The 25089-nt window shown below is 45.9% G+C and overlaps 1 protein-coding gene across 2 annotated transcripts in view; it reads right to left on the bottom strand.

The window, feature by feature from the left end:
* The window catches only part of LOC145349685 (protein boule-like), a 163547-nt gene that overhangs the window by 49168 nt on the left and 89290 nt on the right, over positions 1 to 25089 (bottom strand). For both annotated transcript variants that reach the window (XM_080198215.1, XM_080198213.1), the window contains exon 7: positions 9347 to 9427. In XM_080198215.1, coding sequence (XP_080054341.1) covers positions 9347 to 9427 — 81 coding nt within the window. The remainder of the gene's footprint in view (positions 1 to 9346; positions 9428 to 25089) is intronic.

The following is a 25089-nucleotide window of genomic DNA, read 5'->3' as shown; positions in this document are numbered from 1 at the left end:
TTATTCTTTATGATTGCTGCTGAGGCAGTTAGGCAGTGGTGAGAAAGCCAGGGAGTGGTCCAGGCTTGATCCAGTACCACCTGAATCAGCACCGAAACATCAGGGAGCTGCCATAGAGGCTCAAATGCCAGTCACAAATCAGGCTGAAGAGGGAATAAGAAAACAGCAATAAGCCACAAGACGCTGGTCTTATCACGAACTGTCAGACACCATGTACAGCCAAAGGCTGTGTCTTCACAGTGAGACAGTGTGGCACCTGTGCAGGTTCTTACCCACCTGACACAAAGAGGAGGAGGAAAATACCCACTCTCGGTAGCCATGAAAGTGATGCTTGTCCTGAACGTCCTCGCCACAGGATCTTTCTAGGGCACAAGCGGCAACCTGTGTGGGATTTCCCAACAATCAGAGCACAGGTGCATCCGTGAGATGACAAATGCCATGTATGCCCAGGCAACGGAGTACACTAGGATACTTGGGCAGCAGGGTTCTGTGCCATTGTTGGATGCCCCAGGTGCAGGGCGATATTGACGGCACCTATGTCATCCTGAGAGCGATGTCTTGACAGGAGGTGCCCTTCATAAAAAAGAAGTGGTTCCACTCCCTTAACATCCAGTTGGTGTGTGACCACCAACTGAACATCATGCAAGTCTACACACTCAATCCTGGAAGCATGCACGATGCCTACATCCTGCAGGCACTTGGGAGGTACTTGAGTCTTGAAGGTCATCCTTAGCTGAGGGATTGGCTAGTGGGGGACAAGGGCTACCTGCTAAGGTTATAGCTAATGACGCCTGTGCGAAGGCCCCAGACCAAAGCAGAGACCCACTACAATGAGGTCCACTCTGCCTCCAGGAACGTGATTGAGTGGTGCACAGTCTTATGAAGATGCAATTTCAGTGTCGGGACCGCTCTGACAGGACTCTACAGTATAGTGCTCAGAGGGTTGCGCGAATAATGCTGGCATGCTATGTCCTCCGCAACCTGGCACTGCATCATGACAACAGAGTGGAGGAGGAGGAATAGGTGGCATCATCATCTGAAGAGAGTAGGACCAGGATGGGGTTGAGGAGATGCTCGAGATGGACCTGGTGGATGTTGGACAGGCCATGGCTAGGATCAAACAGGGCTGAAGGACTAGGTACGCCCTCATAGCCTCCAGATTTGGCGCCTAGGAGTCTCAAAATTTGGCAGCTCAACTCACACCTCTCCACATTTATCCTCAAACCGTGCCTTGCCAGACCCACGTTCCCTCCTTCCCACCTTTCTCTCCCTTTTCCATAACCCTTATTTTCCCCTTCGCAGATACCTTGACCCCCCCCTTCCACCCAACCTTCGACTCTTTCTCTTCAACCTCTTCCCCCAGCTCACAACCAATGCTCCGCTTCCCCCACAAGGGTCAATATCATACCAGGGTGATGGGCCTGGACTGGCAGTATCAGTGGGTCTCTTCTCAAGGCAGGAGTGTGATAATGACTCATTGTGAAGAAAGTTGTGGTGCTCCCCAGATTCTGAGAGAGTCTGGCTCCTGTCCTTCAGATGACAGAGCACTGACCTCCTAGCTTATTCCTGAGTGTGTGATGGGACACTTTCTTCTGGTCAAAGTATAATGATCAGGTGGGGAAGGAGTAGGTTTTGGTCTCAGATTGCTGACATTGTGGTTCCAGGATGTTTCAGATTGGTGCGCTCATGTCCTCCCACTTCTGAGTGAGACTGGAGGGCCTGCATGAAGATCAGAGGTCCCCCTCCACACACACAGCTGAGGGTAAGCAGTGAGAATAAAGTTGGTCTGAATGTAAAACAACGTTTAATCATGAAACTTTACATTGAGTGCTCCTTTCTCCCTAACTAAACCGAGCTAACTCAGTGGTCTTGCATCTTCCTAATCTTCCATGGCCTCCCTTTCCTTCTAGGTATTTCCCCAGGTAGCATATCAGAAGTGAAGGCACTCTGCTGCTTTCACTGTGCTATGCCCTGTGATGCCGTTGGCAGATATTCTCTGGAGGGCCCCGGCCAGCTTCTGGGTGTCACAGATGACACCGTGTCAACCCGTTCTGCTCACTAGCCATGTGAAGTGCAGGGGTCAGAAGGGGAGATTCAGAAGAGCTGCAGACTGCCAGAGTTGCCTTAGTGGAGGGCTCCTTATATGGACTCCCATACTTCCTTCTTCCTTGGGGTGCTCTATGGCCCCTGGACCACAATATCGGCTGGAGTGAGCTCTAGAAGCCTCAACATTATCTGGCGCTACCAGTCCTGGAGGTGTGAAGCATCGTGTTGGTATTTTTAACCATTGTCCTTTGTGACTGGGACAGGTCCCTCAGCGAGTGGGTTATGCTCTTGAAGACCATCAGTCATTGTCCTCTGTGACTGGGACATAATCTTGAATAAGTGGGCCATGCTCTTGAAGACCATCAACCATGGTGCTCTGAGACTGGGATATATCCCTCAGTGAGTAGGCCATGCTGTCGATGCCCTCAACTATGGTCTTGTCTGACTGGGCCAAGCTCTGGACCGGCTCAGCAATGTTCACCTACGCCTGTGACATTTCCATGTGTGACTGGGCCTTGCTGCCCTGGGCTTCATCCATGGACATCACATGGTGAGCCAAACCTTGGATGTTGTCAGACATGGCTCAGACATCTTGTCTCAGGCTTTCCATTGTGGACGCCACCCTTGCAGTGTTGGCCAGGGTGCCATGCAATGCTGGCAGCATCATATGCGGAAAAAAGGCTTCTGGGCTCCTTCAGGTGGCCTTGTATTTGCAGGAAAATTGTTGACAAGACCTCCTGTAATGCCTGGCTCTGCTTTTGTATCACAAACTGTGATGGGATAATATTTTCCAGAGACCGAGCATCTGGCTTGGGGGCAGCTGTTCCCTGAGAGCCAACAGACCTCCGAATGCCTGCCTCATTGCAAATTCTGCCTCCACCTGATGTGCTACAGCAACTGTTGATGCTCACTGGAGAGTGCCCCAAAAGCCTGAGTACTATCTTGTCCTACTGAGGTGAGTGTCTCTGCTCTACTGGATGGTGCTGGTGAAAGCAATGCGAGGAATTCAAGGTCCATCCCAGAGTTGTGCTCCGGGCTCTCTGATATGTTGGATTGGGGCTGTGACACCAAAAGGAGCTCCTGGAAGGAAGAGAGCATAGGTATGAGAGATGATAGAAGGTGGCCCTCTTCTCCTCAATGGTGTCCAGCATATGGTCCTTGTCTGTATCAAGGAACCTTGAGACAGGTCCTCTTGTAGTCATGTTTCTGGTAGGAATGAGAGTGGGTGCTGCTCCTGCTTGTAGAGTGATTCCCGACACCAGCAAATCAGCAGTTGGTGGAGTCAGAAGATCAGCGCGATTCACGTGGGAGGAATGTTGGATCATTTGAATAGGCTGAATGGGCTGTGTTCACTGATTCCAACGCCAAAAGAAACACTTAAAACTGATTCAGGAGAAACGCACCCAATGTTTCAGATCTGTAATCCTTTGTCAGAACTAGTGACCCAGTACAGACCTGAAACATTGGGGATGATTCTCCCAAAACAATTCTGAATGCTGAATTGGTGGGAAAAATGGTTGTTTTCTCAGTGGGAGTTCAGACTTGAATCTCCCACACTGTGCAATACAGAGGTCACAACAGGGAATATTCATTATTCATGCCGGAATCTGACAGTTTAAGGCCTCTGCACACGCGCAGTGGCCCCAAGCTGTCAGCCTGCAGTTTGCTGGCCAGCCCGGGACCCTTGCAGTGCTGCCCCTCCTGACACCTCCACAGCCCAATCGTGGCCCTTACAAGCATTCCCAGGCCAACCCAATACCCCACACCCGATCACTGGCCTCCCTCCAGCGCTGACTGATCTCCGTAGAGAGTGGCAGTGGGACTTCCTCCCCAACTACATCAATCATCCCTAAACCCATTCCAGTGGGCAGTGCCAAGGTGTCTCCTGGCATTGGCATTTTGTCCCTTGGGCAGTACCAGGAGACACAGGCTGGCACTGCTAGAGTGCCCAGGCCCAGGGGACACCACCCACCCATCCCCTGATTCTCTGGGGGTCCCCGATTGTCCCCCCCTTCACTCCAGCGGGGTTTCCCCCTAGTTTCCCAAAAGTGGGGAGCCAGTCTAAACCCCGCTGGAGTAAAATTGTACTAGTTGGGTGGGAGATGCTATTGGGCCCAGAGAATTCAGTCCCAGGCCCGATAACCACATTGAAATAAGATTAAAAATAGATTAAAATGACTTACCTGGTCTTCCCACTGGTTCCCTGCACCTGCTTTCTGGGAGACGCGCGTGCAAACGTGAATCCTGTGAATTGGCGCGTGTGCGTCTCCCAACCTGACCCACCAAAAAATTAGCAGGTCGGAATGGGAGAATCACCCCCATTAACTCCATTTTTCTTTTCCACAGAGGCCGCCTGATCTGTTCAGCAATTTTCTGTTTTTATTTCAAATTTCCTGCATTTGCAAAATGTTGCTTTTGATTAGTTGCTTATTTTTCGTATTATTGGAGTTATTCTCCAAAAATTTTTGCCGTTTGCTTTTATTGAGTGGTAGAGTCCAAGAAGACTTTATTCTGAGGAATCTAAAGCGATGCACTGTGAGGGTATTCTATGGATTAAAGTACGTAGCTTCTCACAAGTGTAAGTGTAAATGTGCCACACTGCAAACCATACCAAAATCTTAAAGTGGTTGTCAGCAGAATTCATAGAACTCTCATGTTTGTTGAGTAAATGTTGTCCAATTGTAGATTAACAAACAAAAAGAACATGTACATATTTTGCATCTGTTTCAACTGAACAAAACAGGCGACGCCATGTACTGGTGCATTCCCCAGGGCAATGCCTTGACCAGAGTCAACCTTCCTGGCTTGAATTTAAATAAAGCTCGGCAGTTATCTGTCAGTCATCAGGATCTGGTACATTCTCCATGGTAATACCTCCACCAATCAGAATCCACTTGCCATCCAATTAGCCCTCTCTTCACATTTGGTATTCTTGCGAATGTCGAGTACAAGAGAAAAAAACCTTAATGAACGGAATTTTCCCATAATTTGTCAGAGCATCAGGTTCTGACTGAAAGCTGGCTGATATCTCTCCAATTGCACAGCTGAATTTACAGACCAGGGGCAGAATTTTCTGGTCCCGCTGTAGTCAATGGAGATTTAGCTGAGAACCAAATTCTCAGTCCTTGCTTGCCGTGGCAGTAGGGCATGAGTGGTCAGAAAACTCCAGCCCAAACCTTTAACCACTCTGACAGAAAAACTCTGTGAATATTGTTTAAGGTGTCCATCTGGCAGGGCTGGGCCTGTCAGAACCTGCACGGTCATCTCCACAGAGATCAGAGTGCCAACTTTAAAGGGTGCTCCGATTCGCACTTAAGTTAAAACTCCTCTCTCCACACTGACCCTGCGGCCAGTGGAAGTATCACAGGCACTCTCTTCCTCACAGACAAGATCCTCCCTTCACACATAATGGGAAACCCTCCCCCCATGGGGGTCTTCACAGGGCCCACTCCTATGAAGTTGACACTGCCAGGTTGTCACTGCTAACCTATGCCAGAAGACAGCACCAGGGCACTCCCCGTCATGTATGTACCTTTCCTCTTGGGCCTATGCATACTTTGGCATTCCTGGCAAGATCCTCTCGACTAAATCCCCTTGGTCTAAAGCTGTTGTAAACCTTGCCATTTAATTGTAATCTTTTCTTTTTCAAACTGAATTCACATTTTCGAACTGAGTGAAGAAGCCCATGTTATTGTTTTTTCCATGTCTCCAAAACTCATTCAAGAAGAATCTATTAAGATCATTGGTGGAGCAATGGGTAAATTCATTGTGATCTGGCACTAATTGTGACTCCAAGTCTATGCTGAGTTAGTCAAACAGGAAGATCACAATCAACTTGTTTGTCACGAGACAGGCAATGGGAGAAGGGCAAAAGAAAACAGACTTGACTGCCATTCTCCATATCTAAAAGATAGGAGTCCCATTCATAAGCAAATTAGAATACATACATACACCTGCACAAAGTTCTGAGTTTCAGTGAGCCGCTGAAGGAAATCAGCATTAATACAATGGTTTGGGAGAAATTGATGGGATTTAAGGTGGATAAATCTCCAAGTCCTGATAATCCTTACCTCAGAGTACTTAAGGACGGGCCCTGGAAATATTAGATCCATTGGTGGTTATTTTCCAAAATTCTTTGGATTCTAAACTGATTGTATAGATTGGAGGGTAGCTAACGTAAGCCCATTATTCAAAAGGGGAGGTGGGGGAAAACGGAACTATAGATGAGTGAGTCTACTGTCAGTACTAGGTAAGTTGCGAGTCCATTATCAAACTCAGCATTTGGAATGCAGTGGTACAATCTAACAAAGTCAGTATAGATTTATAAAAGGAAAATCATGCTTGACATATCTATTGGAATTCTTTGAGAATGTTAGGAGAGTTGACCGAAAAGAACCAGTAGGTATGGTTTATGTAGACTTTCAGAAGGCTTTTGATAAGGTCTCACAGAACAGACTATGCGCTTTGCAAGTAATGTTTTGAGATGGATAGAAAGCTGGTTGGCAAAAAGGATGTGGCGATGCCGGCGTTGCACTGGGGTAAACAGTAAATAGTCTCACAACACCAGGTTAAAATCCAGCAGGTTTATTTGGTAGTAAACGCCACTAGTTTTCGGAATGTTGTTCCTGCATCAGGTGAATTGGGAGTTCTGATCACAAACAGGGCATATAAAGACACACACAGTTTACAGAATACATTCTAATCAGTATTCCGTAAATTGTGTGTGCCTTTATATGCCCTGCTTGTGATGAGAACTCCTCACTCACCTAACAAAGGAACAGCGTTCTAAAAGCTAGCGGCGTTTACTACCAAATAAACCTGTTGGACTTTAACCTGGTATTGTGAGACTTCTTACTGGCAGAAAGGAAGCAGAATCGGCACAAAAGGGTCTTTTCCTGATTGGCAATCAGTGACTTGCGGGGTTCTGCAGGGATCTGTGCTACGACCCCAAATGTTCACATTATATATTAATGATTTGGAAAAGGGAACTGAATGTATGATCTCCAAATTTGTAGATGATACAAAATTGGATGGAAGGGTGAGATGTGAGGAGGATGCAGAGATGCCTCTGTCTGATTTGGACAGGCTGAGTGTGTGGGCATGTGCATGACAGACGCAGTATGATATGGATACATGTGAGGATATCCACTTTGGCAGCAGTAATAGGGAGACAGATTATTACTTGAATGGGTTAAATGGAGAGAGGTAGATACTCAGTGAGACCTTGGTATCCTCGTGCATCAGTCGCTGAAAGCACGCACGCAGGTACAGCAGGCAGTAAAGAAGTAATATTCCAAACTGACCAAGTTGACCTTCAGAGCGAGAGGATTTGAGTATAGGGATAGGGATGTTTTGCAGAAATGTTACAGGGCACTGATGAGGCCACACCTGGACTATTGTGTGCAGTTTTGGTGTCCTTATCTGAGGAAGGATGTTTTCGCTATAGATGGAGTACAGCGAGGGTTTACCAGGCTGATTCCTTAGATGACAGATCTGTCATATGAGGACAGACTAAGTTGCTTTAGATTATATTCACTGCAGTTTAGAAGACTGAGAGGGGATCTCATGGAAAATTACAAAATTCTAACAGGAATTTGAAGCTGCACACCCTTTCCACCTCTACCCTATTGATTTAATTAGGGGCGTGAGTGCTGCCTCTGGACATCCTGAAATCCATAATGAGTTCTTTGGTTTTCTTAGTGTTGAGGGCCAAGTTGTTTCCAGCACTCCACATCACCAAATGTTGGACCTCCTCCCTGTAGGCTGACTCATTATTATTAGTATGTGAACTTGATGATGATGGTATTGGTGTCACAGACAGGCATATAGTCATGGTGAAGAGGGAGTAGACAACGGGGCTCAGTATGCATCCTTGTGGAGCCCTGGTATCAGCGTTAGGGTGAGGGATGTGAGGTTATCTAACCTAACAGACTGGGGCCTGTTGGTTAGAAAGTTCAGGATCCAATTACAGAGCATGGTGTTGAATCCTAGGGTATGGGGTTATGGACAAGCTTGGTGGATGATGGTGTTAAATGCTGATGGTGCTGAATGCTGAACAGCATTCTAACATAGGTGTCCTTGCCTTGCAAATGGGTTTGAGCGGAATGAAGAGTAGTGGAAATAGCGAATCCCTTTGATCTGTTTGCACAATAGGCAAACTGGTGCTGGTCGAGACTGGCAGGGACATTGGCTTTTAGGTAAGTCAGACCCAATGTTCCCAATGGTAGAGGGGTCCAGAACTCGGGGCCAAAGTTTGAGCATAAGTGGTAAATCTTTTAGAACTGAGGTAAGGAGAAATTTCTTCACCTAGAGAGTGGTGAATGTGTGAAATTCACCATCATAGCAAGCTGCTGAGGCCAAAATGTTGTCTGACTTCAAGAAGAAATTAGATATAGCTCTAGGGATTAAAGGGATCAAGGACTGTGGGGGGAAAGGGGGAATCAGGATATTGAATTTGATAATCAGCCCTTATCAAAATGAGTGGCAGGTTCAAAGGGTAAATGGCCTACTTTTACTTCTAGTTTCTATAATATATCAACATTTATCCAAAGATGTGCAGCTTGGGTGGATTGGCCATGCTGAATTGTCCCTTAGTGTCAGGGGATTAGCAGGGTGAATACATGGGCTTATGGGGACAGTGCCTGGATAGGATTGTTGTCAGTTCAGGCCCAGTGGGCTGATTGGCCTCCTTCTACACTGTAGTAATCCTATGATATCATAGAAGTACATTTTTCTACACACTAGATTACTGCCTATTCACCGATTTTCTGTCGCCTTAATAAGAAGATCGAAAAGGGAATGAAACAATTTTGAAGTTTAAGACAAATCAGTTTTCATCCATTAAAAAGAGAAGTCCCAAAGATTGCACTACCTTTTTAAAGTTGATTTATTTATCACAAGTAGGCTTACACTAACAGTGCAATGAAGTTACTGTGAAAATCCGCTGAAAAATCCATTCCGATGCCTGTTCGGGTACATTTAGGGAGAATTTAGCATGGCCAATGCACCTAGCTGGCACACCTTTCAGACTGTGGGAGGAAACCAGAGCACCTGGAGGAAACCCACACAGACACGGGGAGAACGTGCAGATACCGCAGACAATGACCCAAGCCAGGAATTGAACCTGCATCCCTGGCATTGTGAGGCAGCAATGCTAACCACCGTGCCTCCATATCCAATGCACTCACAAAGTCCGGGTTCGACATGCATTTACAAAATCTAATCCCTTTTGAAACATTAGAACATTCATTCACTGCTCACAAAACAGATCAAATACCATTTGGATAACACAAGTTCTTACCTGATAATGGTACGCTGGTTGTTGATAAATTGGCTGAGCTTGATGAGCTACCATTACTGGTGAGCTTGAAATAGAGCGAGGCTGATGGAAAAGAGTAACACAGCAAATTGTTCTTTAAAAGCCAACACGCACAGAATACAAAGTATTTAAGACTTTACATGATCAGAATTCTCCAAATAATGACTGGAATTTTACTGCCTCACCTAACATAGGAATCAGAGTGGGCATGGGGTGGACCATGGGAAGGTCTGTTGACCTCAGGTGGAATTTTACAGTTTCAGGACAAGCGAGGCTGTTAAAATCTTGCCCAATGTCTTTCTCTACCAAGCAGGTCACAGAATTATTAAGTACTGATGAACAATAACGAGACCATTTGATCCATTCTATTCATCCCATGAAATCTGTATTGAAAATTTTCCTAAACAATCAGTCTGGTTCCACTGTTCCATTTCATAAAATCATAGAATCCCTACATTGCAAAAGAGACCATTCAGCCCATCAAGGCTGCACTGACAACACATGGTCCCAGGCTGTATATAATAGTCCTCTTTTTGAGAAACTGCGTATAATTCCCATAAATCTGTATTTAATTGTTTAACTGATTATTTTAATTTTATGCCCTCATAATTATCTCATAGATCAGCGTTCTGAAATTATCAATAATTATCTCAGCATTAGAAGTAGATAGAAGTTTACAAAATGTTGAGAGGAATAGATAGGGTGGACATTAGAACATAGAACATAGAACATTACAGCGCGGAACAGGCCCTTCGGCCCACAATGTTGCGCCGACCAGTCTTATTTTTAAAAAAAACATTGACCCACTAATCTAAACCAATCCCTTTTCGCCCATAAACCTATCCACCAATCTCTTAAACGCCCCCAAACTAGGCGCATTTACAACTGCAGCAGGCAGGGCATTCCAGTCCCTCACCACCCTCTGGGTAAAGAACCTGCCCCTGACATCCGTCCTATAACTACCCCCCCTTAATTTAAAGCCATGCCCCCTCGTGCTAGATTTCTCCATCCGAGGAAACAGGCTATCACCATCCACCCTATCTAAACCTAAAATCAGACCTCTCAGGGACAAAGGAGGGGAATTATGCTTAGAGCCCAAGGAAGTAGGGGAGATCCTAAATGAATACTTTGCATCAGTGTTCAGAAAAGAGAGGGACGTGTTGATTGGAAGTGTCTCAGAGGGAGGTGCTGACCAGTTAGAGAGAATCTCCATTACAAGGGAGGAAGTGTCAGGTTTTTTAGAGAACAGTAAAACTGACAAATCCCCAGGGCCTGATGGCATCGATCCCAGACTGCTCAGGGAGACAAGAGGTGAAATTACGGGGCCTTTGACAGAGATCTTTGTCTCTTCATTGGACACAGGTGAGGTCCCTGAGGATTGGAGGATAGCGAATGTGGTACTGTTATTTAAGAAGGGAAGCAAGGATAACCCGGGTAATTATAGGCCAGTGAGCTTGACGTCCATGGTAGGGAAATTGTTGGGACAGCATTCTTAGAGATAGGATGTATGCGCATTTAGAACGGAATAATCTCATTAGTGATAGACAGCATGGTTTTGTAAGAGGGAGGTCATGCTTCACAAATTTGGTGGAGTTTTTTGAGGAGGTGACAAAAACGGTTGACGAGGGTAGAGCCATGGATGTCATCTATATGGATTTTAGTAAAGCGTTTGACAAAGTCCCTCATGGCAGGTTGGTGCAGAAGGTTAAATCTCATGGGATAAAAGGAGAGGTGGCTAGGTGGGTAGAGAACTGGCTTGGCCACAGAAGACAGAGGGTAGTAGTGGAAGGGTCTTTGTCCGGCTGGAGGTCTGTGACCAGTGGTGTTCCGCAGGGCTCTGTACTGGGACCTCTGCTATTTGTGATATATATATAAATGATTTAGAAGAAAGTGTAACCGGTGTGATCAGTAAGTCTGCAGATGACACAAAGATGGCTGGACTTGCGGATAGCGATGAACATTGTCAGAGAATACAGCAAGATATAGGTAGGCTGGAAAATTGGGCAGAGAAATGGCAGATGGAATTTAATCCAGATAAATATGAAGTGATGAATTTTGGTAGGACTAATGTAGGGGGGAGCTATACAATAAATGGCAGAACCATCAAAAGGATGCACAGAGGGATCTGGGTGTGCAAGTCCACAGATCCTTGAAGGTAGCAGCACAGGTGGAGAAGGTGGTGAAGAAGGCATATGGCATGCTTGCCTTTATAGGATGGGGTACAGAGTATAAAAATTGGCATCTGATGTTACAGCTGTATAGAATGTTGGTTAGGCCACATTTGGAATACTGCGTCCAGTTCTGGTCGCCGCACTACCAGAAGGACGTGGAGGCTTTGGAGAGAGTGCACAGAAGGTTTACTAGGACGTTGCCTGGTATGTTGGGTCTTAGCTATGAGGAGAGATTGGGTAAACTGGGGTTGTTCTCCCTGGGAAGACGGAGAATGAGGGGAGACCCAATAGAGGTGCATAAAATTATGAGGGGTATGGATAGGGTGAACAGTGAGAAGCTTTTTCCCAGGTTGGAGGTGACAAACACAAGGGGGCACAGGTTCAAGGTGGCAGGGGGCAGGCAGGTTTAACTCAGCTATCAGACGGCCGTATTTTACAAAGAGGGTGGTGGGGGCCTGGAATGCACTGCCAAGCAGGGTGGCGGAGGTGGACATGCTGGGATCATTTAAGACTTATCTGGATAGTCACATGAGCAGACTGGGAATGGAGGGATACAGAAGAATGGTCTAGTTGGCCCAATGAGCAATGCAGGCTTGGAGGGCCGAAGGGCCTGTTTCCTGTGCAGTATTGTAGTGTTCTTTGAAACCTCAAGTTTGCTATTCAATACAATCACGACTAATCTTCCACCTCAGTTACAACTTTCTACACTCCCTTTATATTGTGTGATTCCCTTAGTATTCAAAAGCATTTCAGTCTTGGAATTGAATATACTCGGCAACTAAATATCCACTGCTTTCTATGGGACAGAATTCCAAAGATTCACAACCTTTTGAATGATTTCTTTTCATTTAATTCTAAACGTCCAAACTCATTGCCTGAGACCATGACCCCAAATGTTCTGGATTCTCCAGCCAGGAGAAACATCTTCTCAACATAAAGCCTTTCATGAGCTTTAGAATTTAGTGTTTCAGTGAGATCATTTTTCATTCTTTTATATGCAAGGGCTAGGCCTCATTTACTTAATTTCTCCTCACAGGAGATATCTATAACCCAGGAACCTTTGTTGCATTTCCTCTGGTCCAAGGTATCTCCTTTCTTTATGAACAAAATCCATGCTCTCCAAGTGCACTCTCATGAAGGTCTTACATATCATGCAGTAGCACATACTCATATTTTAATCCCTTTATAATGAAGGCCAACACAGTATTTGATTTACTAATTGCTTGCTGTAGTTGCACAATAACTTCCTGTGAATGACACACGATTCCTGTGTTCCTGTAAATTTGCCAATCTCTCACCATTTAAAAAAGTTCTACTTGATTATTTTCTCTACCAGAGTTCATCTTTCCTACTGAAGTGGACAATGTTACACTTCTCCACGTTATATTTCATCTAGCATGTTCTTGCCCACTGTCTAAATCCTCCTGCACCCTCTTTGCACATCCCCATAGTTTATTTTCCCTACAGTTTTATGTTGGAAAAGATTGGACTCAACATCTAAGTCACTGATTGTAGGGGGGGCGGAATTCACCAACATGATTGTCACTAGTAGGAATCCTGATGGACAACTGAATATGGCATTGAGGCTAATTGGGCAGTTATCAAAGTATTTCCCATTCACCCAGCTTTTCCCACCGGCCCCGACTGAGTACCCGCACAGAGTAGGTGGCAAACCAATGATTATGCAAAAGCCCTCGTTGCAATATCATTAGTGGGTTGGACAGATGATTCAGCAGCCTTCCACAATGAGCCTGCCTCCCCAGCTAAAAGTCACACAGGCGTGATTTGGTGACGCTCCTAAACAGTGGGCCCAAGCGCCTTGGACTCTGAGGGACAGCAAGCAGGTCAGTGTCCTGTTCTAAACTTACCTGTGGGGTGCATGAGTGGAGGAATAGCAAGTGTGGATTGAGCCAGACGGAAAGGGGTGACCACAGGGTGGGTGTTGTTGCGGGGGGGGTGCGCGCGCGCAGCATCCCCTGCCCCAAATACAGGGGTACCTTAGTTGACTGGCTTCATTATATGTTTAAATATTAGCAACTAACTCACACAATGCCAATTTCAGGCACCTAACTATTAAAAGTATTCATTCCACTCTGTATTCTGTAACAGCTTGAGATCTTTACTCTTTGCTAATCAATGCACCATCTGCATCCTTATATATGTCTATCAGCAATCCACTCAAAATCTGGCCAAGCCCTGAATTCATTAAATGACTGCCAACTGCCACCAGCCCTCTCAAAACTTCTCTCACTCACAAGACATTTTACAAGGGCTTTCTGCCTTTTAAGCCTGAATGAGCACAATCTGTTGGCACAGTTCATGGAATTCCTTCATTGACAATCCCACAGCAGATGAGGGAGGGGAATCACGGTGTTTGATACACACAACGATCAGAAGCCCCAGTAGCAAGTGAAAGATGTGCTGGCATACAGCTGTGTAACATCAAAAGCTGCATTGCTGAGACATTCACTGGCCTCAGGATGACCAGGCACTCACACTGTCTACCTCTGATATAAGGGTACTCTATGCAGAGTGCACACTCGCAAGGCCACTGGCCCAGAAGGCATTCCTGGACGGGTACTCAGGGGTCTGTGCTGATCAGTTGACTAAGGTCTTTACTGACATCTTCAACCTATCACTGGCCTGGATGGTGGTTCCCGTATGTTTCAAGCGCACAACCATTATTCCTGTGCTGGAGCAACTGAATGCGATGAGCCTGAATGACCGTCCCATTGCACTCGCCCCCATCATAATGAAGAACTTCGAGAGATTGGTTCTAACTCACCTAAAAGCCAATGTCCCTGCCAATCTCGACCAGCACCAGTTTGCCTATTGTGCAAACAGATCAACGGGATTCGCTATTTCCACTACTCTTCATTCCACTCAAACCCATTTGCAAGGCAAGGACACCTATGTTAGAATGCTGTTCAGCATTCAGCACCATCAGCATTTAACACCATCATCCACCAAGCTTGTCCATAACCCCACACCCTAGGAGTCAACACCAGGCTTTGTAATTGGATCCTGGACTTTCTAACCAACAGGTCTGTTAGGTTGCATAACCTCACATCCCTCACCCTAACTCTGAGTACCAGGGCTCCACAAGGATGCATACTGAGCCCCGTTGTCTACTCCCTCTTCACCACGACTATATGCCTGTCTGTGACACCAACACCATTGTCATTAAGTTCATGGACAACGCTACAGTGGTAGGCCTGATCACTAATGAGTCAGCCTACAGGGAGGAAGTCCAACATTTGGTGATGTGAAGTGCTGGAAACAACTTGGCCCTCAACACTAAGAAGACCAAAGAACTCATTATGGGTTTCAGGAAGTCCAGAGGCAGCACTCACGCCCCTAAGTACATCAATGGGGTAGAGGTGGAAAGGGTCTGCAGCTTCAAATTCCTGGACATCTACATCATGGAGGGCCTCTCATTGATCCTCAACTCCTCCTCCTAGTGAAGAAGGCTCAGCAGCATCTATAGTTCCTGAAGAGACTAAAGAGAGCCAACCTGTCCTCCAGCTTCTCTCAAACTTTTACCGGTGCACAATAGAAAGCATTTTGTTGAACTGCATTACTCTGTGGTACGGCAATTCTCCGTTTCTGACTAGAAAGCTTTGCAGTGGGTAGTCAAAACTGTCCAATACATTATTGGCACCCAGCTAACCAGCCAACCAGGATATTTATCACAAACACTGTCTGCAGAGATCTCTTAGCATCACCAGAGATCCCACTCATCCCAGCCAGACTGTTTGCACTTCTGCCATCTGGGAGGTACTACAGATACATTCAAGCCTGTATGACCAGGCTCAGTAACAGCTTCTTCCCCAGAGCTGTTACCCAGCTGAACTCCATCCTTTAATACACTTCCAGGCGATGGACATTATGCAATATGCGTGTGTACACTTAATGACTATTGGCACTATTTTATAATGACTGGTGCAAGCTCACTTTTCGTTGTATTTGTGCATTGTACAATGACAATAAAGTTGAATTGAATTCAATTCATTGATGGTTCCATGAAGGCTGCTGCTCTCTGCGACTGCCCTGCAGCCGCTCCCTCTGGTTTCATCCTTACCACATTAACACTCTCAGAAGCTTGCTGGAGATCTCAAGTGCATTTTGACAAGACTCTCACTTTAACCTACAGTTATATTTTTATAAATATATGAAAAGGAAGAGGCTGGCTAGGGTGAACGTTGGACCCTTAGAGGATGAGAGGGGGGACTTAGTGGTAGGGGATGGGGAAATGGCTGAGGCCTTGAATAACGTTTTTGTTTCGGTCTTCACGGAGGAGGACGTGAATAATTTGCCGGGTGTTAGCGATGGAAAGATGGTAGGACAGGAGGGTCTCAATGACATTATTGTTACTAGAGAGGCGGTGCTCGACAGACTGGAGGGACTGATTGTGGACAAGTCCCCAGGACCAGATGGAATGCATCCAAGGGTTCTGAAAGAAATGGCGGAGGTGATAGTGGATGCCTTGGTGGTTATTTTCCAAACATCGCTGGATTCCGGGGAAGTGCCGGAAGATTGGAAAACGGCTAATGTTACGCCGTTGTTTAAGAAGGGTGGCAGGCAAAAGGCAGGGAATTATAGGCCGGTTAGTTTAACGTCTGTTGTAGGTAAAATGTTAGAATCTGTCATCAAGGAGGAAATAGCGAGGCATCCTGAGGGGAATTGCTTGATAGAGCAGACGCAGCATGGTTTCATTAAAGGGAAGTCGTGTCTGACAAATTTATTGGAGTTCTATGAGGATGTGTCTAGGGCGGTGGATAGAGGAGAGCCGGTGGATGTGGTCTTTCTTGATTTTCAGAAGGCATTTGACAAGGTACCTCACAAGAGGTTATTGCAGAAGGTAAGGGGGCATGGAGTTGGGGGTAGGGTGTTAGCGTGGATAGAGGATTGGCTGTCAAATAGGAGGCAGAGAGTGGGGGTCAATGGGTGCTATTCGGATTGGCGGTTGGTGACTAGTGGAGTGCCCCAGGGGTCGGTGCTGGGGCCTCAGCTATTTACCATTTATACAGATGATCTGGAGGAGGGAACCGAGTGTATGGTGTCGAAATTTGTTGATGACACCAAGATTGGTGGAACGGCAAATTGCGCAGAGGGTGTGGAAAGTCTGCAGAAGGATCTAGATAGGCTGGGCGAATGGGCCAGGAACTGGCAAATGGAATTTAATGTTGGCAAGTGCGAGGTGGTCCACTTTGGTAGGAATAATGGTAGGAAGGACTATTACTTATGTGGCAAAAAACTGCAGCAGGCGACGGTGCAGAGGGACCTCGGGGTCCTTGTGCATGAGTCGCAAAAACCCAGCCTGCAGGTGCAGCAGGTGGTCAGGAAGGCTAATGGGATGCCTTCATAGCGAGGGGGATTGAATATAAAAGTAGGGAGGTCTTGCTGCAGCTGTATAGGGCACTGGTGAGGCCGCAGCTGGAGTACTGTGCGCAGTTTTGGTCGCCGCATTTACGCAAGGATATTTTGGCCTTGGAGGGAGTGCAGAGGAGGTTTACTAGGCTGATTTCGGAGTTGAGGGGGTTGAGCTATGAGGAGAGGCTGAATAAACTAGGCTTGTACTCGTTAGAGTTTAGAAGAGTGAGGGGAGATCTCATTGAGACATATAAGATGATGAATGGGATGGATAGGATAGAGGTGGAGAGAGTCTTCCCGCTCAGAAAGGACAGTAGGACTAGGGGGCACAGCCTCAAGATAAAGGGGTGGTGGTTTAGAACGGAGTTGAGGAGGAACTTCTTCACTCAAAGGGTGGTGAATCTCTGGAATTCTCTGCCCGTTGAAGTGGTGGAGGCTGCCTCACTAAATATTTTTAAGGCGCGGGTTGATGGGTTTTTGATAAGTGAGGGGATTAAGGGTTATGGGGAGAGGGCGGGAAAGTGGAACTGAGCCACGACAGATCGGCCATGATCTTACTGAATGGCGGGGCAGGCTCGAAGGGCTAGATGGCCTACTCCTGCTCCTATTTCTTATGTTATGTTCTTATTATATCACTCACTACAGCCAAGGTTCCATCAAAGACACACATTCCTCACTGACCAACGTCCTTAGTCTGTAGCACCACTTCAGCTTCTTCAGGAGATGCTTGGCTGCACAGAATTAACATCCAGCCGATGAGTTTCACATTTAAAGCGGGTAAGTTGTTAGGAGGTATTCTGAGAAACAGGATCTACAGGCATTGGGGAGACATGGACTGATTATGGACAGTCAGCATGGCTTTGTGAGTGGAAAATCATGTTTCACAAATTTGACTGAGTTTTTTGAAGTGGTAACAAACGTGGTTGATGAAGGCAGTGCAGTTGATGTTGTCTACATGGACTTTAGCGAGCCTTTGACAAGGAACCGCATGGTAGGTTGTTGCATAAGCCAAAATCTCACGGGATCCAGGGTGAGGTATTTAAATGGACACAAAATTGGCTGGATGACAGAAACCAGAGGGTGGTTGTCAAGAGTTGTTTTTCAAACCAGAGGCCTGTGACAAGCAGTTTGTCTCAGGGATCGCTGCTGGATCCAGTTATTTGTCATTTCTCTTAATAATTTGGATAAGAATTTAGGAGGCACGGTTAGTAAGTTTGCAGTTGACATCAACATTGGTGGCATACTGGATAGTGAAGAAGGTTATCGAGGATCGCAATTGGGCCATTGGGCTGACAAATGGCAGATGGAGTTAAATTTAGATAAATGCGAGGTGATGCACTCTGGTAGATCGAACCAGGGCAGGGCTTACTCAGTTAATGGTAGGGCACTGGGGAGAGTTACAGAACAAAGAGATCTATGGATACAGGTTCATAGCTCCTTGAAAGTGGAGTCGCAGTTGGACAGAGTGGTGAAGAAGGTATTCAGCATGTTTGGTTTCAATAGTCAGAACATTGAATACAGGAGTTGGAACATCTTGTTGAAGTTGTACAAGACATTGGTACGGCCACACTTGGCATACTGTGTACAGTTCTGGTTACCCTATTATAGAAAAGATAATATTAAACTAGAAAGAATGCAGAAGAGATTTACTAAGATGCTACTTGGACTTGATAGTTTGAGTTATAAGGAGAGGCTGGATAGACTGTGACTTTTTTCTCTGGAGCATTGAAGGCTGAGGGATTGTCTAATGGAGGTCTATAAAATACTGAGGGACACAGATCAGCTAGACAGTCAATATCTTTTCCCAGAGGTAGGGGAGTCTAAAACTAGAGGGCATAGGTTTAAGGTGTGAGGGGAAAGATACAGAAGTGTCCAGGGGGACAAATTCTTTCACACAGAGGGTGGTGAATGTCAGGAATAACCTACCAAAAGTAAGAGTAGAGACAGTACAATTTTGACTTTTAAAAAGCATTTGGATAAGATGGGTATAAAGGAATATGGGCCAAAAGCAGGCAGTTGAGACTTGCTTAGATGTTAAAAAACAGGGGCAGCATGGATAAGTTGGATCAAAGGGCCTATTTCCATGCTGTAAAATTTTATGATTCTTTAACATTCGAAACACACAAAAAGCTGTCACATGGCAGACAAGGAGCCACAAGGGACTGTCACTGAGGAAGCCCCCTCACAGACCTGGGAAACGCAAGAAGGGGCACAGTGCATTTTGCTAAAACTCACTGTAGCACCGACAGATTCCTTAAGTGTGAGGGAGAGATTGTGAGGACTGCAGTGTTGCACATCAAGGGGCACTAGGCAACTCCCTGAAGGTTCCAGGGTGTAGTGTCAATTGCAGTTCCTGGCAGGGACTGAGGATTTGGGGGAAGAATGACCCAGCAACTGACAGTTATGTGGTAGGTCCGTAGCTGCTTTGGAACCTACCAATCTGCCAGGAAGAAGGTGGCCTGATGCTCACTCAGGAGGTTCCACCGGCCTCTTTCTTCTCCTGTGAGACCAAGATCTGCCCCCTCTCATCCATGCTATCCAACCAACCTATCAACTGTTCTCATCATCGATAAATCAGCTATCCCCCTTGGGGTAAACCTTACCAGCTTTAGGGGAAGAGGCAGCACAGGCAGGGCTTTGCAGCTCAATGCCATGGGGCCTCCAAGTGGCCTTTAGAATCACCACATCATGATGCGCTTTATAACTGATGAGGTGAAGGGCGAAATGATATGGCAGGAGACAATGTTGCAAGATGACGGGACATGGGGTCAGTTCCGTGACCATGCAAGCTATCTGGTGTGGACAGTAATTGCTGTAAAGCAGTGCTGGGTAGTAGGAATGCTGAAGGTTGGTCAGCCTTCAACTACTGGATCATAATGGGATTAGGGAGGAGATTAATGAGTGAAAGAATGGATTACACTGTTCACTGTCTCTCTCTTATGTTTCCACATTGTCATAGATTAAAAATGAATATTGGTTTGGAGTCAGGCCAGTCACTTCATTGCTGCTGATTGGTGCCAAAGCGTGCAGGAGGTGACAAGTGCAACAGGGCCAGACCAGATTTGATCCAGCACCATAGGAACTGACCCAGGAACATCAGAATGCTGCCAGAGAGGCTCAACTGCCAGCTGCCTATCAGGTCAAGGTCTGGGTAAGAAGTAGCAATACTGTAGGCCACATGTCTACAGGAGATGCTGGTCATTTTACAAACTGTTGGACTATCATGTGAAACCAACAACTTTGTCTTTACTGGGAAACAGTACAGCACCCGTGCCAGGTACTTGCATATTTGGCATTGAGAAAAGGAGGAAATGCATTCCCAGGGGCTATGAAAGACACAGTTGCCCAGGTGGTGGGCCTGCTTCAGCAGGGCAGGAAGATGATTATGCCCGGCTGTGAGGAAACCTGTGGTGTTCCTCATGATTACAAATTATCTGACTCCTGTCTTTCTTACAACAAAGCACTGACTTCCTTGCTCCATTCTGAGTGTGCGATGGGGGCACTTTTGGGGGGTTTATGTTGGGGAGAGAGATTCTGGCTCATAGAATGATGATGCTATCAACCCAGAATTTCTAACTCTGGCTTTCATGGCTCTCAACTTGCAGGAAGATCAGAGGTCTGAGCTGAAGACATAAGCATCCCTAGCCCATGCCCCAGCCACTAGACTCATAAAGACTGGAAACTTCCTGAGTCTCTCTGGTGCAAGGTCCTGGAATGGGCTTCAGTCCTTCTCCTCACTTGGGATGCTCTGTGGTCTCTAGATTTCTCCATGTGATGGAGGGGCTGCTGGAATGAGCTCCAGATGCCTCAAGGTTACCTGACACTCCAGTCCTACAGTGGGATTTTTCGGCTGCGCTCATCCCAAACTGAAAAATCCCACCCAAGGTCAGCAGACCTTTGCATGCGCACCCCCCCACCCCCGCTATGATTCCTGTGATGGGTGGGACAGGAAAATTCTCCCCCTAGAATCCCACCATTGTCAGAGCCATGTTCATAATTGGAAGAAGAGTTTAGCAGGAAAGATGGTGAAACAGCAATGGCAGGAGTTTCTGGGAGTAATTCAGGAGACACAACAGAATTTCATCCCAGGAAAGAAGTAGATAGAGAAAATGGAAAAGCATACGATGTGGCAAAAATTAGTGGGAAGCCAGGGAATTGGGAAGCCTTTAAACCCAACAAGGACAACTAAAAAAGCAATAAGAGGGGAGAAGATGAAGCATGAGGATAAGGTAGCCAGTAGATATATAAAGGGTAAAAGAGAGGCAAGAATGGGCGTTGGACTGCTGGAAGATGATGCTGGAGAAGCAGTAACGTGGGGGAACTGAATGGGTATTTTGTGTCAGTCTTCACAGTGGAAGACACCAGTAACATACCAAAAATTCAAGAAAGTCAAGGGTGTGTGTGATGGCCACTACTAAAGAGAAGGTGCTTGGGAAGCTGAAAGATTTGAAGGTGGATAAATCACCTGCACCCCAGAGTTTTAAGAAGATAGCTGAAGAGATTATGGAGGCATTAGTAGTGATCTTTCAGGAATCACTGCAGTCAGGGAGGGTCGCAGAGGACTAGAAAATTGCCAATGTAACACCCCTATGGGTGGCACGGTAGCACAGTGGTTAGCACTGCTGGGTCTCGGGTTCGATTCCTGGCTTGGGTCACTGTCTGTGTGGAGTTTGCATGTTCACCCCATGTCTGTGTGAGTTTCCTCCGAGTGCTCTGGTTTCCTCCCACATTCTGAAAGACGTGCTGGTTACTCTGCTGGTGGGCTGATTTGAAATTCCCTTAGTCGCCACAATCCAGTGTCTGGACTGTGGCGACTAGGGGAATTTCACAGTAACTTCATTGCAATGCTAATGTAAACCTTACTTGTGACTAATAAATGAACTTCTTCACTGTTTAAGAAGGAAGGGAGGCAAAATACAGGAAATTAATACATTGCCCCTTTAAAGTCTGACTTCGGTTGTTGGTAAGATTTTAGAGTCCATTATCAAGGATGAGATTTTGGAGTACTTGGAAGTGCATGGTAAAATAGGACAAAGTCAGCATGGTTTTGTCAAGAAGAGGTCATGCCTGACAAATCTGATGGCATTCTTTGGCGAGGTAACGAGCACGTTAGACAAAGAACAGCCAGTGAAAGTTATCTACTTGGATTTCCAAAAGGCCTTTGACAAGGTGTTGCACAGGAGGCTGCTGAATATAAGAGCCCATTATGTTAGTGGCAAAGTACTAGCATGGATAAAGACTGGCTGACTGGCAGAAGGCAGAGAATAGGAATAAAGGGAACCTTTTCAGGATGGCAGTCATTACTAGTGGACCTCTGCATGGGTCAGTGACGGGACCACAACTTTTCACATTATACATTAATGATCTAGATGAAGGAACTGAGGGCATTGTGGCTGAGTTTGCAGATGATACAAAGATAGGTGGGGGGACAGATAGGATTGAGGAGGCGGTGAGGCTGCAGAAGGGCTTGGATAGGTTAGGAGAGTGGGCAAAAAAGTGGCAGATGGGAAAGTGTGAGGTTATGGACTTTGGTAGGAAGAATAGAGGCGTAGACTATTTTCTAAATGGAAAAAAAGTTCAGAAATTGTAAGTGCAAAGAGACTTGGGAGTCCTGGTTCAGGATTCTCTTAAGGTTAACTTGCAGGTTGAGTTGGTAGTTATGAAGGCAAGAGTAGATAAATATACTGAAGCACAAAAAGGACTGGGAAAAAAAAAACCATGTTACTTTAGCTGTTCCTGCCACCTAGTTTCTCCTAGTATTGGCTTAGTTAAAAAGCAGTGGCAATCATTTCTTATACCAATTTGATTTAGAAGAAACAGGATTTTGAAATTTGAACAAGAAACGTCTCTTTAAAGGAATCAGATAGGAAGGGAGGGCAGGGAGCTGGAGAAGAAAAATAGGAGAGAATGGACAGAGTTTTAAGGGTGAAATGAAACTGGAGGCCAGGGGGCAAGGGACATGCAGTGATTAAATAGGTTGTTCAAGGAAAAGTACACAGGCAGTAATGGGACAAAGGAAAGGAAGAAAAGTGTTACGTACCTGGAGAATTACTGTGTGTGGCATTACCCCTTTAAGAGGGCAGTCTCGTGATCACCCCATGACATCATTGGGATCTCCACAGGCTGCCAGTGGTTGGGGAATTGAAGCCTGTACAGTGCACAGCCAAAAATAAACCTGCTTGCTATTTCTATTAAAACTTCTGTGGGCCTCCAGAATTGAACTGAACCCTGGATCCCCTAGCCAAGACAATACAAAAATTAAGCTGGTGACAAGGATGGGATAAGAAAAATCAGAAATAAAGAAGAAAAATAGATTTTTTTCTCTTAAAAAAGGCAAAAAACCCAGGGAGGATTCACAACAGGGACCAACTCTGCAGCATCAAGGGTGCCAGTCAGCAACAAGGATGAGTAATGAACAATTGCAACTTCCTACCAATGAAAAAAACTGAGCAGACAACAGTTGACGGTGTCCCATGCCTGGGTGGGGGGAAGCCAAAGCTACGGAGCTTACACACAACTAGTGACAACAAGAGTCCAGCCACTAATTACCATAGGGTGTCTAAATCCTTGAATTTCGGTCAATTCTTCCAATTATTTAGTTCGCAAAAAAAAGGAAACCACTGACAGGGCTGCTGTCCTGATCTCGCGAGGAAAATTACAAGTCTCTATGGGGGCATAAGCTCTTTTGATAAGGAAATTCATTGTTGGAGCTCCTAAACAGAGATGTTCCAGAATTATGTACAGGCAAGTAACATCCCAGTGGAATTCATGATACCAACATTTCTCAGCATAATTGAAAGAACATAAGAACATAAGAAATAGGAGCAGGAGTAGGCCATCCAGCCCCTCGAGCCTGCCCCGCCATTCAATAAGATCATGGCTGATCTGTCGTGGCTCAGTTCCACTTTCCCGCCCTCTCCCCATAACCCTTAATCCCCTCTCCTATCAAAAACCCATCAACCCGCGTCTTAAAAATATTTAGCGAGGCAGCCTCCACCACTTCAACGGGCAGAGAATTCCAGAGATTCACCACCCTTTGAGTGAAGAAGTTCCTCCTCAACTCCGTTCTAAACCGCCCCCCTTTTATCTTGAGGCTGTGCCCCCTAGTCCTATTGTCTTTTTTGAGCGGGAAGAGTCTTTCCACATCTATCCTATCCATCCCATTCATCATCTTATACGTTTCAATGAGATCTCCTCTCATTCTTCTAAACTCTAACGAGTACAAGCCCAGTTTATTCAGCCTCTCCTCATAGCTCAACCCTTTCAACTCCGGTATCAGCCTAGTAAAGCCTTTAACTTGGCCTGAAATGCCCATTACCAAAACCATTGAACAAGTGTTGACGGCCCATGAGGAATATTATTCATCAAAGCCACTGCTTAGTGTGGAATGGTTCTGGTTTCATCAAAGAATCAATTCGGGGGTGAGAATATTTCATAGTTCGTAGCAGTCTTAAAGCACCTCACTGAATATTGTGAGTTTGGCGAATCACTGGATTCATCTGTGCAATCGTTCAGATTCAGGTTAAAAAAATGAGACAATCCAGTGGTGTTTGCTCTTTAGGCACATCTTAAGCTTAAAAACAGATCTGGAGCTTGCCGCTAGAGAGGCTTCACAGTTGGGAACTGGAGGGGCCACAGGATGGGCACCGCCCAGAGGAAGCCTACTCAACTGCAGGTGTGCCACCGGTGTACCAAAACAGGCCATTCACTGACTGTTGGGAGCAAGAACAGCCAGTGAGCAATTGTGATAAGGTTGGCCACATTGAAAGACCTTGTTGGAAGGCATCATGATTTTCCTGAACACAGCTGCCAGAAAAAGAATCCAGGGACATGTTAGAAGACTAAGACAAGTTTAGCAAACACAGTATATAACATAGCTGACAAAGATGACAGCAATCAGGAAGAGGCATTCCAGGAGTCTGATGAGGAGCTAAGACTAAACATGTTATTGGTCCCAGTGGAAATCACACCAATTTTGGGTCGCCCTACACTGAATGGACAACCAATCAAATGGAAGTTGATACAGGCACCGCCGTATGTTTAATCCTCAATATCAACAGACATTAAAGCATCTTCCCTTAAGGCCAGTGAATGCGATCTTAGGAATATAGACAGAAGAAATTTTGCCTTTGAAAGGCTACGTTATCATCAAGGTGGAGCTCAGTGGGTAAACGGAGGAGT

The sequence above is a fragment of the Carcharhinus amblyrhynchos genome, chromosome 11, assembly GCF_965287045.1.
Source record: "Carcharhinus amblyrhynchos chromosome 11, sCarAmb.v2.hapA, whole genome shotgun sequence".
In the NCBI taxonomy this organism is placed as follows: domain Eukaryota; kingdom Metazoa; phylum Chordata; class Chondrichthyes; order Carcharhiniformes; family Carcharhinidae; genus Carcharhinus; species Carcharhinus amblyrhynchos.
This window is presented reverse-complemented; position numbering and strand designations above follow the sequence as displayed.